A 14,936-nucleotide genomic window follows, 5' to 3' on the forward strand; every position below is an offset into this window, starting at 1 on the left:
AAACAAACTGTACTTTAAATGTAGCAGACTCCCTTCTTCTACACTCTTTAGTCAGAAGTGTTTGTGAAATGTCAGAAGTATTAAGGCTTGTTGCTTGCTTCACCAGTAACCTCAATTTCACGTTAGTAGCCTTGGCCAGTTACTGGAAAAACATTGTTTTCCAAATCCCACATCTTTCAAAACCAAACTTTGGGTATGAGGAGCGGACTGGAGCTGATAACTAGTTATCAAATTCAGTCTCTCAAAAGTATCAGAAGGGTCTTCCTATTCAATTACTTTAAAAGTGTTGTACATCTAAATGTGCTTGTTGTGTGTTTTCCTTTCAGAAGTCTTTAAAAGGATTCTTCTTCGCTAAGTTGTATTTTGAAATACAGGAGTATGAACTGGCTAAAAGGTAACACATGTTGCTGTGTTCTGCTATTCTGTTCTCTAAAGTACATTAGAAAAGCTAAGTGAATATGAAGTAGACTGGAGAAATCAAGATCACTATCATGCTGCTTTACAGTAGCAGTAGATATGGGTATCAAGTGCTGTTTAAATCTTTATAAAACAGCAACTTAGATAATTAGTTACGTGATATTGAAAAACTTGCTGTTTGAAATGGCTTTTATTCCATTGTATTATGAAGTAATTACAGTTACAGTTTCTTTCTTTTTTTTTTTTTTTTTTTGTTAATAAATACCAATACTTACTGGCAAATAAGTAGTGTCTGTACATGTAAAAATAACGTTCTGTACTTTAAGGTCCAGACCAGTTATCTAGAACCAACCATGTCTGCATTTCCTGTATCACATGTTAAATTCCTGCCCTGGTTCCATGGAGGCTGGGGTTGAGGACAGAGGGACTCATATTATTGAGGAATATTGATCCTCTTTTTCCTGCTCCATAGATACATATCGACATACCTGAGTGTACAGCAAAGAGATCCGAAAGCACACAGGTTTCTTGGTCAAATTTATGAAGCTGAGGACAACGTAGAAAAAGCTTTTGGATGTTACAAGGTAAGTACTCCACCGACCTCCGATGTCCTGCTTTAATCTATTGTAAAGGGATTTTAAAATATTTTAAAATCAATCTGTTCTGGACTTTTCTTAAATGCATAGAAGAAAACATGTTTGTGGAAAAAGTGTAATATGTATGCTTTCTGTTGCCAAAGGTGTATATGACATACTGCAGAGGGGATTCTTCATTTGATGTGTTTTGCTTCATCAGTATTTTTTTTAAGATGATTCTTTTGTGACCTAGACTGGGTCTCTGTGCTACCTGCTACTAAATTCTTTCCATATCATACATTGCCCTTTGGACTAGGGAATTTGACAACAGTCACAGATTCTTAGCAAGGGCTCAGGTGACAACAGTAATCTAGTTGCTACTGGAAGACTAGACCTAGGGTGTTTTCTAGTTGTTCGTATTTATTGCTTTTTTGGGGGGTTTTGTTTGGGGAGGTGTGAGATGGGGCAGGGCGAACATAATTTACATTTATTTATATGATTGCCCAATGAAAAATTCACCATCAGAATGCCTTTGTTCAGGTTTTGGGGAGGGAGAGGATGTGCTCAAAAGTTTTGCAGCCAATACATCCCAGCTTGTCGTAGTGTGTGACTTAATTATAATTTTCTTCAAAAATGTCTATATGGAGTTAGACTAAAGGTACTTAAGAGTCCAGCTGCCTGCGTATAGCTGCTGGTGGGGGCAGAGTAGCTGGCTTCTGCGTTTTTTCCCTTTGAAATTCTTTCTTTTCTGAATTTTTGCTCTTTTGAGTTGCAGCGGATGTATCTGGGTGCTGTAGACTAGTGATGCATTTAGAAACTGAGGTCTTTCTTAACTTATTCAAAAAGTATTTACTAATAGATCTGTCTAATTTGAATACCTGTGTCTTTTCAATGACTGTTGTAATTTTCTTTCCCATTCTGTGTGGATTGCAAGATCAAGTTACCTTTTTTTTCCTGACTTTTTTTCCTGTGTGTGTGCATGGGGAAAACTAGCGTTCTGTGGAGTTGAACCCAACGCAGAAAGATCTGGTACTGAAGATAGCGGAGTTACTGTGCAATAATGACGTCACTGATGAAAGAGCAAAATACTGGGTTGAAAAATCTGCTAAGTTGTTTCCTGGAAGCCCTGCTGTGTACAAGTTGAAGGTAAATGCCAATTTCCAACCTCTGTTCTGTGATGTTAAGAAGCTTCTAGCATCTGACTGGAGGAGCACTTTTCCCGTGTCATCTTCTGTAAAACTCCTGGCTAAATTATTTTAGAATCTTGAGTATTAAATCTAATGGAATTAATATTCTTTAGATGTAATTCTTCTAGAATTTATTCTATTTTTCTAGATTTAATATTCTTCTATTTGAAGAAATGTTAATTTCTCTGCCATTTGACACTTCTGTCTAGCTTTCAAGAAAACTGCAACTGCAGGCTTTCGTACACTTCTCAAGGTTTCAGGGTTGATAGTCTTCAAAAATGCAGGAAAATCATGTTAGTAGTCACATCCAAGAAGTTAAGACTAGGTAGGCAGTTCTCTATTTATTGTGTGACTGGCAGGAGGGTATCAGGCCTGAGAACTCAGACTTCCTTGCTCTCTATGCTGCTTTTTTGTTTTCTAAATTTGGATTAAATACAGCAGAAAGTAAGGAATGCTCTAACTCTCAATTACTGTGTAAAAGCCTTCAGTCGCACAGTCTCACTTTTGCACAGGTGTTAGTTTTGTGTAACACAGCAGCAATGACACTTAGTCTTAAGATGTTTGTTTTAGACAGGCTATTCTGTGGCAGGATATGCTGCCTTTGAACCAAATGGTTTCACAAGCTGAACATACCATCCATAAGAGACAAATTCTGTTTTTTTTTTCCTTATTTTAAATGTTTGAGTGTTTCATTAAGCTTCGTAATAACTGGAAGCTTTTCAGCTTTAATAGTTTAATGTAGTTTGTGTGGTGGAGGCAAGAGTTGTCTGTTAATGTAGTTGTTGAAAAGGCCCACATGCAAGATGAAATATTAATGCGCTGCCTTCATGTTCAATAGGAGCAGTTGCTGGATTGTAAAGGTGAAGATGGATGGAATCAACTTTTCGACATGATTCAAGCAGAGCTCTATGCAAGACCAGATGATATCTACATTAACATCAGACTAGTTACACTCTACCGCTCAAATAATAGGCTAAGAGATGCTGTTCTCCATTGTCAGGAAGCAAAGAAGAAAATACCTTTGCAGTCAAGCTTGGAATGGTGCTCCTGTGTCATAGAGACATTTGAGGTGTGTAATCATATTTTGATATTGTAATTATCTTCCATATCCTTTAAACTGGATAGTTTGTGTCTCTTAGTTAGTTACACTGACAGCTGTTTCGCAAGTGATTTAACTCCTTCAAATGCAAATTAGTGGAACCACTCAAATTACAAAGTACTTCTTTGGAGTTTTCTTCCTAGAGTTAAATGTTACAGAGTTGTTTAGTTTCTAATTTCAGGGACCAAACTGTTCAGGCAAATAGTTCCCTGGAATTTTGCTGTTGAAGAATATCTCAGTAGTGGAAATAGATTACGCATTAAATGATAATGATTTGTTTTGGAGAAGTACTGTCTTTGCCTTTATGGAAGGATGACTGTTCCTTATCCTCTGAACCTTCTTCTTTAGGAATACCTGGAATCTGTACAAGACTTGGAGTCTGATAAAAGTAATTGGAAAACTATCAAGAAGGATCATCTGCTGGCCTATTGCAGCTTTCTTAAAGTGACGCTATCTTCTAGAGACATGCAAGAATGCAGAAGTGCATTCGAAAGGTATTGTTTTAACTTCTCTGTATTTAAAGCAAAACAAAAAAACTATGAATTGCATGTATTTTTCTAGGTTGCAAAACAAGCTTCAATTTCATTGTGTAACCAGTTTGTGGATGGGAGAGGAGACTCTGTTTTAGAATAAAGAAAGGTTCCTAATAGGCTTGAGCCCCAAGCCATAAGTCTTGTTTGAGTAGTCAGCCCATAACCATGAGGAAGACTCAATATTATCTTGGGTCAATTACCTTCTTGCCCTTCAGTAAGAGAATGTTCTGTACCTCAGCAACTGTCTCATTAAAATTTCCCAGATGCATGTGTATCAGCTTTGTCCTGGTCAAGTTAACGCAATACGTGCTGGAATAATTAAAAACTTTAGGTATATAATATAATTGGAAGGGAGGAAGCTGCCTGCAGTAAGAACATTCACCTTCAGAGAAAACTGGATAGTGTTTCAGGGCTAGCTGGTTTCAAGGCATATCGTCTGTGTCACAGGTGAAGTAGTATAAAACAACATTTGTAGCCAATTTGTTGATGAAGAGCTATGTTCCCTTAGATCTACGTTCTCTTCTTTCTGTTACCTTCTCTGGAGACGTTCAAGACCCATCTGGATGTCTACCTGTGCAATTTGCTCTAGGGAAATCTGCTTTGGCAGGGGGGTTGGACCCAATGATCTCTCAAGGTCCTTTCCAACCCCTACAGTTCTGTGATTCCCTTTCTCACTAACTTCTATTGTCATAGCTTTGTTCCTTGCTTAGGTGATGATTGTTACCTTTTTCTTTTAAAAAAAAAAAAACAAAAACAAACAATGTTCTTCGGTCTGCTCTTCTTGAATGAGTATATGAAGCAATACAGGTAATGGTTGAGGAATAGGTAATGTCCAAAGACATTTTCATTTCTCCCCCCCCCCAACGTTGACCATAAACATGTAGTCGTTCTTCTAACATTTCCTTAGAGTCCTTCAAGGTACTTAGATCTGAAGCACTTCTGGATCGTGGCAATGTTAACAGCTATTATAGTTTTGTTAGGTTACTGAAAGAGTGTGTTGACTGTTTATTGGAAAGCTGCTCCTGAGTGGAGATTATTTACTGGCCTGCAGCTATTCAGATTGCTGCAGTACCTCTTATTTGGAAGAAACGGTCTAACTGTATTTTGGTCTGTCCTTTTGGTAAGTGAAGTGAATTTTACTTCAACAAGCAAAGCTGAGAGCTTTAGGAGTTTGAGACAGTTACTCTGCCTTCTAGTTAACTCGAGTTACTTGATTCACAGTTAAATAACACCGACCCAAATCATGCTATAGCTTTTACCAGGACTTTGCTCAGAATGAGTCTTTTCTATGTTTTAGCCTTGATCGTGTGCTTCACTCAGTGAAAACCTATGTGAATGGGACTGACGAGTTATCTCGTACCTTCATTGAAATGAAAGGACAGTTATACATGTATGCAGGAACCTTGCTACTGAAAATGGCTCAGGAGAATGAGGCACAGTGGAGAGAGGCGTGTGAACTGGCAGCATTGTGTTACTTGATAAGTTTCCAGGTAAGTTGTTTTTTAGTGTATGCCTTTAGTTGATGCGGTTCTTGGAATGCTCTGTTAAACATCTGTATTCTGAAAATTAGTGTTTGTAAGACTCCCTCCTCACCAAATCTTATTATTCCACAATTCTTTAAAAGATTTCAAGTGACATCACTAGAATAAAAGTGTATCGTCAACTGTGCTTTTCTTGTCAAAAGTAAATTGACTCTTAAAGGCTAATGAGTGTATTTTCTGCAGTCTGTTCTTTTCTGCAATACAGCTGAAAACATAATGAATAGTAAGCTTATTGGTGTAAGGAGGGAAGAAGATGAACTGAGTAACTCCCATATTCTTGCTTAGACAGCAGAACTAAAAAAGTGTGCTATTTGCAATAGATGCATTTGTCCACCTCATATATTTCCAAGGATATGTTATATAGTACCTTCAGAATTGGTGCATTTTTCTTATTTTTTTTGTGCTTGTTTCCTAACTTTTGAGACTAATTTAAGTGATCTGCTTTGTATAGTAAAGAAGCTATAACAATTCTTCACCAGGTTCCTAAACCAAAGTCAAAACTAATAAAAGGGGAGCATACTGGACAAGATACGCTGGAAATGTTGGCCTGTGATCGGAAAAGCCAGTCTGGTAATGAAAAATAATTAAAATCCCTTAGTTCCATTTTAGTCTTATGAATAGCTACTTTAAGAATCAAGTGACTCTTGTTAAAGAATACACGTTGTGTCTTGAAAAACACAGTAATACTCTCTGGATTCTGACTACGTATAAAATGCAAAATAGTAGTTTGATCCTGACATCTAATGTTTTCTTCCTCCTCTTCAGCATGGTGGCAGACTTCATTCTTTCTTTTCAAGTGAGCTTTTTCTTTTTATCTCCAGGACACTAAAGTAGAATTGAACTTTTTAGCATTTCCTAATCTGAAAATGGCTTCTGCCTGCTGGTTCTATTTTACAAGTATTGTTAGCCCAAGCATAAAAGAAAATACTACTGTTTCTCTGTCCTTTCCATCCCCTTATTTGTTCATCAGGGTTGCTGTTTCTATTGCTAAGCTTAGGCAGGCTTTCAATCTACATGCTCTATAGCCCCTAGATGAAAACAAACGAGAAAAAAAAAAACAATAGAACAGTAGACATCAGGTTGAATTGTTCCAGAATGGATTTTGATAAGATCAACTCCGACTTGTATTATAGCTACTTATTTTGAATACAGTTGCAATGCCCCTAGAACAATAATTAAAAAAAAAAACAAAAAACACTCTGTAAATCCAGTTCTCCAGGAAAACCAATGCCTTGGGACTGGTGTCACTAAAGGCTTAGAAAGCCTATGTGCTGAAACACTGACCTAATTACAGAGAGGATATAACTTACCAGTTTGTGAGTTTCATAAGGGGAAATCTTGATTCTCAGCCTCCAGTAGCAAGAACAGCCCACTGTATCAAATGTTACTTTCCTTAATGAAGTTCACTCATTTATCTATGTGATGTTTTTGTTTTCTAGGCCATATGCTGCTGAAATTGAGCCATGGCAAGGAAGACTTCCTGAAAGAGGTAGTGGAATCTTTGGCAAACAAAAGTGGTTCATCTACACTATTTGATCATCTCTTCAAGAGTGGAGTTTCCAGAGAGAGGTCTTTCCTTGGTACAGAGGATATCGGAAATATCAGTACGCAAGCACCAGTGCAAGTGGAACTTCATAAATATGATGCTGGTAAGAGGTGTTACTCTCTGAAACTCAGCATAAACATGACTGTCTGTACCAGAGGTTCTTCTAGAAATACTTCGTATTGCAGTAAGAGACAGATAGCAACACTGAACAGCTAATATGGCCCTAATCACTCCAAAAGAGTGATATGTAAGGAGTTTCAATTTATGCTGTAACATGTTGCTGAGAAGCAGTATTGTTATGCTTGGTTCTTAAGAATCTGTCACATACTTCCCTACTTCTATCCTTTCTGTGTTCTCTAGCTTGTTCTGATCCATTTTCATTTGCTGCTGCCTGTTTAGCTTTGTGTTTGGACATCAGTAAGCGTCAACGGGAAGGCAGGTCTGTCTTCCTATGTGACCTATGAATACAGGCTTATGAGCACCAAAAAAAAGTAACTTTAGGAGGAGTTGCAAACTAGTAAAAACTTCTCATTTTTTGAACTTGACTTGATGATGAAGTCTGGCTTTGAATTTTGGTGTAATAAGGTTAGAGTACTAGTAGTTTTTTTACCTGGCTGATAATTTTTATTAACTTTTAGGCTGTTAAATCTGTTGTGCATACTACCTAACTCTCTTAGGTAATTTTAGATAATAAGGCTTACAGTCCTTTATCTTAAATAACTAAAAGCTTATACTACCACAACCTCTCATAAGCAGTTTATTTATGGTATTTTTTGTTATGTATTTTAAAACAACGAAAGTCTGTGTGTATTGCATGCAGCCTACAGATTTTCCCTGATAAGGAAATAAGTGCAAAAACATAATTGCCAAAAAAAGTCTGGCTTTAAGTTAGAAACTGTGTTCAAGTTATTTTAACATTGCTGAAGATAGAGATTTCACGAGCATTACAGTGTTGCGAGGACATTTGTTGTCGACGGAAGGAAGACACAGACGCTCAATATGAGTGATCAGTGAACTTCGATTTATTGGATAGCTCAGTCGTCTTTTATCTAATTCAATATAATTAGCTCATACATATTGCAAAAGCTAAGCTCATGATTGGTTAGTGCATTTCTCTATTTTATCAGCTAGTTTCTCACTCCCATCAACCAAAATAACACAGTTAGTGCTTTCCCAAACCTCCAACGGATATCGTGTCCTTGTGCCTGATTAGCTCCCAGACGTTACGTACTTTCTCAGACTCATATGAGCTGCGTTGGATACTTTCTTAACTCACGACCTCCTAGCTGCTCAACATTCACATGACCTACTTCACTTAACCATTCCTCCACAATTCCCCCGTTTTTAATTTGGGCTACAAATGCCTTTTCAGTGAGTTGTTCAAGCTTCCTAGATAAGCAGTTAAAGACTACCTGCGCAGCAATTATAATCAACATAATTATAAGCAAAAGGCGAAGTCCCTCTTTGATTAAGTAAAAAACCCATCCCCCTGCATTTCCAAAGACAGATTTAAGCCAATCATCAAACCAATTATTCTGTATCGTAATTTTTTGTGTATGATCCCTTAGCCATTTCAATTGATTGTGAATTGATTGACCATGATCAGAGAGATTAAAGCAACACATTCCTTCTACATCTTCACATCCATGTCCTTGCGCTAAAAACAAAAATCAATTGCAGCCCTATTTTGTAACACAGCATGCCTAAGACTATCCATATCTTGTGCCATTTCGGTAATAATCTCAGTTGTTACATTTGATTGTTTAACAGCCCAACAAGCAAGCTTATTAATGCTAGTCAAAGCATGTGCAGTTCCTACAGTCAGAAAAAGATCCATTAAGCAGAGTAATACTGGCAGAATATGGTGCTAACATTTCGCTCAGTTCCTTTGGATCCCCTATTGGGACCCCAAACAAGCATGTTCTGAAAGGATACATAACATAACACAACTATACAACTTAACCCTAATAACACTACAATTACTGTAAGCACTTAATGGTAACACAATTAATAGTAAGTAACACAACTTAATAGTAACACACTTAAACCTAATCACTTGATGGTGATCGAAGGCTGTTCTTGACAGTTGTCGAGGTGTCACAACCCACGTCATTGTCAGAATAATTATCAGGAACCTCTTCCTGGTCGTCTTCGGCGTGTGCAGATTCTAAAGCTGCTTCAATCCACTTTGCAGTGATCCACTGGGTACCTGTTTCCGGCACCATTTCAAAATCTCTATAACATTTTATAGCATTTTTGCAAGTAACCCTTTAACCACATTTATCACAGTACTACATGCAATGATGATTGACACCACAGCGAACAGAATCTTTAATCCCCCTTTGACTAATCCCAGTAACCATCTATGCACTGTTTCAAACAAATCAGTGAACCATTGATTGAAAGGATTGATACCATATTGACTCTTTCTCATGTGCTCTTTCAAGAAAGTAATGGATTTGTGAATTGACTCATTATGATCAAAAAGTTTTAAACAGTACGTTCCCTTAAGTTTCTCCAAGTGGCTACTTCACACAATGACTCCATACTTCTGAAACATGATTTTGCTCGACCAGTACTAATTTCCTATGATTTCAGCCTGTACTATGGCAATAAATGGGCTCTCACTAACACAGTACACAGCACACTTGCACACCCAGAGCACACTTGCACACCCAGAGCACAATTGTACACTCAGAGGCCTCTGGCACATCTCACTCTCAATCATACCACAACCGCAATCATACCACAAGAATATAATTTAGAATGATAAGCAAACAATACGTGCGGCCAATATAATTTAGAATCATAACCAATATTGTCTCTCATTGTGTTCCTCCTGAAGTGACTTGCAACACTTTGTTTTAAAACTTTACCCTTACACAAATACTTTCAACACAAAATACCTGGACATTTAAGAATAACACGTACAATTATTAACACTCCAGTTAGTATCCCTTTTGCATTGCAAGGTAAACCTCTTATAAAAAGAATGCCAGAGAGAAGCAGCACAGCCGCCGCTGCTTCCATCAGACAGGCTGCAGGGTCCTGATGTCCGTCCCTCTGCTCTGTGCCGACTCGCCTCACGGTGAGGGTCGGCTGCCGTTCGATTCCGCGGACTGAGGGGGGGGAGGCTCCCATTGCCTCGTAGCCCCCTGAGGCAGCGTTACCGTTCTCACTGAAGGCGGCAGTGGGCAATGCCCAGCTCCAGCACTTCCCGGCAATCCCAGTCGCTCTGTAGCGGTAGCAGCAACTCTCTGCTCAGCCTGATGTATAACTAAGGCGTTAGTGACTGCTCTCCAAAGCTTCAATAACTTTTCAGCAGCCTTATTTTCATCAATAACTTCATCAAACAATTTGTCCCCAAATTTACGCCACTCTGTTTGTTCAAAAACTGTATCAGGATTGATAAAACAACCCAGCGCTACTCCATATGCTAATAATCCTGGTAAATCCTTTTTGCAGTCTATAAGCTGCGCGCTCCACTTTTCTAAAAAGCATTTGAGCAAATCATATGCCGCTTGTCTCTCCATACCTTTATATACGTCGGTACCGTTGCAGCCTTTGCAAAGACCTCGGCGGCGCTTTCCGGCGGGACCCTCTATAGGCTCATCCCGGGTGCGAGGACTCCTTTCCGAGCTGCGGGTGCGGGGGTTCCAAGTTTTCGTCCCTTTCACCTTTCAGACCTCGGGTGCGGGGATTCAGCAATTTTTCATCCTTTTCACCTCCTGAGCTGCGTTGCAGGACCGGTTCCTGTATTCCGTCCAACCGTGGCTCGCAGGTTCAACTCCAGCGGAGTCCCTGTTCCCGTTCAGATTTGTCCCTGTTTGGGCGCCATTTGTTGCGAGGACATTTGTTGTCGACGGAAGGAAGACACAGACGCTCAATATGAGTGATCAGTGAACTTCGATTTATTGGATAGCTCAGTCGTCTTTTATCTAATTCAATATAATTAGCTCATACATATTGCAAAAGCTAAGCTCATGATTGGTTAGTGCATTTCTCTATTTTATCAGCTAGTTTCTCACTCCCATCAACCAAAATAACACAGTTAGTGCTTTCCCAAACCTCCAACGGATATCGTGTCCTTGTGCCTGATTAGCTCCCAGACGTTACGTACTTTCTCAGACTCATATGAGCTGCGTTCGATACTTTCTTAACTCACGACCTCCTAGCTGCTCAACATTCACATGACCTACTTCACTTAACCATTCCTCCACATTACAGAACTAGAAAAACTGCAGTACTCCTGTTTAATACATTAGTTTAATCTGCTGCCTCAAAATGAAGAGGCTAAAATTTAAAATCCTTACGCATTTCAGTGGAAATGTTATCTCCATAATACACTTAGCTTGTGCACTCCATGAAGTGGATGCTGCTTCTTCAGAAGATATTTATATAATATAAATAGATGCCGAAATCACTTCATGCTACGTCTTATTTTTAAAATGCTTATTTCCAGCTTAGATGAAGGCAAAAAGATGGGAAGAGACTGCTAGGAAGCTCCTTCAGTGTGATATATATACTAAAACTCTACTTTTCATTTAAAGAAATCTGGCTTCAATCAGATGCAAGTCTTCCTAATTAGGATGCAGGTATTAACTTCCTACAACTTTGTTTTTGCATAGGTGCCGTTCGAATGCACAATGGTAGTCTCCAGCACCTCGTGTGGCTTTGTTTGCAGTGGACCTTGATGTCAGCATTACCCCCAGTGCGCAGATGGCTAAAACAAATTTTTCACTTGCCCCAAGAAACATCAAGACTAGAGACAGATGCTCCTGAATCCATTTGCCTGTTAGACCTTGAAGTAAGTAAATTTTCCCAGTTCTTAGATGTACTATGCAGTTTAAGAGTTTCTGTTATTTAATACCTTTTATCTTTTAATTTTACAAAAATAGGTATTTTTGCTTGGAGTGGTATTCACTAGCAACTTACAATTGCAAGAGAAGTTTAACGCTCGCTACAGTGCACATCAGCCTCAGTTCTTGCCATTGCCAGTGTGCAAACAGCTCTATACTGAAAAGCAAAGAGCCTGGTGGGATGCTGTTCGTACTCTTACGCAGAGAAAAACAATGTAAGGCTTTTTAAGGTTGGAAATATCCAAAACCGGGGTTTTAGTAGCTTCTGCAAGGGTATCATGAATTGATCCCCATAGATTATGTGTAAAATTAAATTCATTTTTCTTGATGTATTTTGGACATTGAAGTCTTACTGCTGGAGGGGCTTGAGACACTTAAAAACTTCCTAAAAATGGGGTTTTAATTTCTAATAATGCATTTCTAAGCTAGATGTAGGTTAGGACTAAAACAGAGAAAATAAGGAACACTAATTGTGGAATATTTCTTCTGATATGCAGACCAGAAACAGCAGTAAAACTGAGGCTTGTAGTACAGCATGGAATAAGTACTCTGCGAGCACTGGAGAAACATGGCCTTCAACCTGCCTTAATTATACATTGGGCAAAAACACTGCAAAAAACCGTAAGCTAAGATTATTTTAAAATATGTATAACATGATGTGTTTTTTCTCTTCTTCTGTGAACTAAACAGTAAATAAAATCAGATGAGAGAACTGTGGTTAATTTTATCAGTTAAGTTAGTTGCTCTAGTCACCCTAGTGAGTTCTCTCTCCCTCAGTACTCTCTTAATGCTACTTTTAACTGTAGTGCTATTTTCTACCAGTATGTTGCTTTACATAGTTCTGTGGAGAGGTCCCCTGAAGTTTATCACAAGTATTAGAGAAGATAATTAGTATCTTACTGGTTCAGAGAACAATATGTATGAATAGCATTGGGTTTGAATTTGTTGAGGTGACCTGCCTTTATTCCCTGTTCTTCAACAGGGCATTAGCCTTAACTCCTTTTATGACCAAAAGGAGTACATTGGACGAAGTGTTTACTACTGGAAGAGAGTCTTGCTTATGCTGGAAACAGTCAAAAAGAAGAGAAGTATTCCTGAACCTACTGAACCTCTCTTCAAACATTTCCGTAGCATTGACATTCAGGTACAGATTGATTAATCTAAAATTGAAGTAAGAGGGGTTATATCACAAAAATCTTAATGTATATCTATGTATAAGTGTGTATATGTACGTTGGTTGGGGTTTTCTTGCCTTCTATAGCTCTATGGTGTTATTAACAGTGATACTTGGTAGTAAGTGCATGTCTGATAAAGGCAGGGGAATCTTTCCTTATAACTTTATTTCTAGTTTTAAAACTATTTGATTGGAAGCCTCTTGAACTCCCTTAGTACCAACTTCCTTTTAAAAGTGTTTTCCTTGTATTACAGGAATAAAAAATTAGTAATATCGTTAACCTCCACCTTCCCGATTATTTAGTGGATGTTCACATGCACTTTCTGTTCCAAGTATTGAGTTAGGTATGACTCATGTTTTGCTTTGTAGGTCTCGCAGGTTACAGTCTATGAAGAAGAGGCACGTATAGCATTTGCAACGTTGGATGCAGTTGATGGCAGAACTGATGATGCTTTGTTAGCATTTGAAGCTATTAAGAATCCAGTTTCATACTGGAATCTTGCTATAGTAAGTTCATAAACTTCATTACCTGCAAATGCTTTTTCTTCACTTGCAATCTGGCTGATTCTAATTAACATGCATACTCTTAGATCTTCCAAAGAAAGGCAGAGGAGATTGAGAATGGTGCCATGTTGCCAGAAGAACAAGAAGAACACAAAGCTTATCTTCTTAAAAGCAAGCGTTATCTAATGAAGATCTTAGATGAAAGCTCCTCAGATATGTCAGTAGCTGAGAAAGTAAGTACTTCTTGCCTAAAAGCTTGTTCTGAGAGATGCATTGGTTTATCTTACTATTTTAAAATGAAACCATTTGCCTTCAAGTCAGATTTTTTAGACCAGATTTTACTTAAAGGCAAGTTAAACTTACTTTTTCTCATGTGATAAGTAACCCGCATAACACTAGTGGGCTAGCAGATTCTGGCAAACTTCTGTAAGATACCAGATCATGCAGTACTCTGTGGTTGACAGCTTCTTTGCCAACAAATAGCTTTTGCCTGTTATTTTCTTGCAGAGGTTAATAGTTTCCAAATAAAATCAAAGCTTGTGTGAATTGTTCTGCTATATTAACTTTAATAGATTTAGAGCTTTGCTGAGAAAACAGTGTTTCTGTAATGAAAACCTTGTGAATTGTTCAACCAGAGATCAAAACGTAGTCTCCTCCTCTGAGGAAGAACGCAATCATGGTTTGCATTTCAAATAACTTTCTAGCTGCCGGTATCTGTTGAAACCGTGAGGGAAATGTTGGATGCAGTGACTCAGGAACTCGGAGAGAATGATGAAGAGGGAAGTCTTGCCTTCGGAAATGATCTGTCACCAGCTATAGAATCAGAAGTGAAACATTCCACTCCATTGTCTGATAAGTTCTCTGTCTCACCGACTAAGAGCTACAAGGTACATTAGCCAGATATTATTTTAGGGAAGTGTTAGATTTGAATAAAAATTCAAAAGGTTAAATGAACTTTTCTTCCACTCCCCAGTTTTCTCCTAAAACTCCCCCTCAGTGGGCAGAAGATCACAGATCTATACTCCAAATGATCTGTCAGCAAGTGGAAGCTTTAAAGGTAAACAACTTTGTCGCCACGTTCAATGCAGATCAGCTCATCTTTTTGTTATAGTAAGGACTCAGTGATCCTAGCATGAACTAATGCTTGCTTGCTAGGCCACCACGTAACTCAGTGACAATATCTTCTGTAAACATCTACCTAAAATGAGAGCAAGAGTAAAACTTGTTGCCTAAAAACCCCGATTTGGGACTCAGTTAGGGGTATGGAGGCAAACCTTCCAAAGACTGTGTGTGCAGAAAGTTCTTCTCTCATCAGCTTGGGTATCATCCAGTTGGTTCTGGGATTTTTGTTTCTGGCTTTAGAAAACACTCCCAGCATATTGTATAGCATAAACAGATCTTGGATTATTCCAGCAGCCACCTCTTGATTTTTTTTTCAGAACTTGAACATGATTGTAATTAGTGTAGGTATTGCTCCTTATGCTTTCTTCTACAAGTGCCT

At 38.4% G+C, this 14,936-nt stretch overlaps 1 protein-coding gene across 1 annotated transcript in view; it reads left to right on the forward strand.

The window, feature by feature from the left end:
- Window positions 1–14,936, forward strand: part of LOC116489741 (ranBP2-like and GRIP domain-containing protein 3) — a 34,915-nt gene that overhangs the window by 1,730 nt on the left and 18,249 nt on the right. The window contains exons 2-17 of the mRNA XM_032188355.1: window positions 327–394; window positions 890–1,001; window positions 1,986–2,138; window positions 3,018–3,248; window positions 3,627–3,772; window positions 5,109–5,301; window positions 5,832–5,922; window positions 6,792–7,001; window positions 11,527–11,705; window positions 11,797–11,972; window positions 12,255–12,378; window positions 12,740–12,901; window positions 13,301–13,438; window positions 13,522–13,668; window positions 14,140–14,322; window positions 14,409–14,492. Of these exons, the coding sequence (XP_032044246.1) occupies window positions 327–394; window positions 890–1,001; window positions 1,986–2,138; window positions 3,018–3,248; window positions 3,627–3,772; window positions 5,109–5,301; window positions 5,832–5,922; window positions 6,792–7,001; window positions 11,527–11,705; window positions 11,797–11,972; window positions 12,255–12,378; window positions 12,740–12,901; window positions 13,301–13,438; window positions 13,522–13,668; window positions 14,140–14,322; window positions 14,409–14,492 (2,397 nt within the window). The remainder of the gene's footprint in view (window positions 1–326; window positions 395–889; window positions 1,002–1,985; window positions 2,139–3,017; window positions 3,249–3,626; window positions 3,773–5,108; window positions 5,302–5,831; window positions 5,923–6,791; window positions 7,002–11,526; window positions 11,706–11,796; window positions 11,973–12,254; window positions 12,379–12,739; window positions 12,902–13,300; window positions 13,439–13,521; window positions 13,669–14,139; window positions 14,323–14,408; window positions 14,493–14,936) is intronic.

Source organism: Aythya fuligula, chromosome 1, assembly GCF_009819795.1.
Source record: "Aythya fuligula isolate bAytFul2 chromosome 1, bAytFul2.pri, whole genome shotgun sequence".
Classification (NCBI taxonomy): domain Eukaryota; kingdom Metazoa; phylum Chordata; class Aves; order Anseriformes; family Anatidae; genus Aythya; species Aythya fuligula.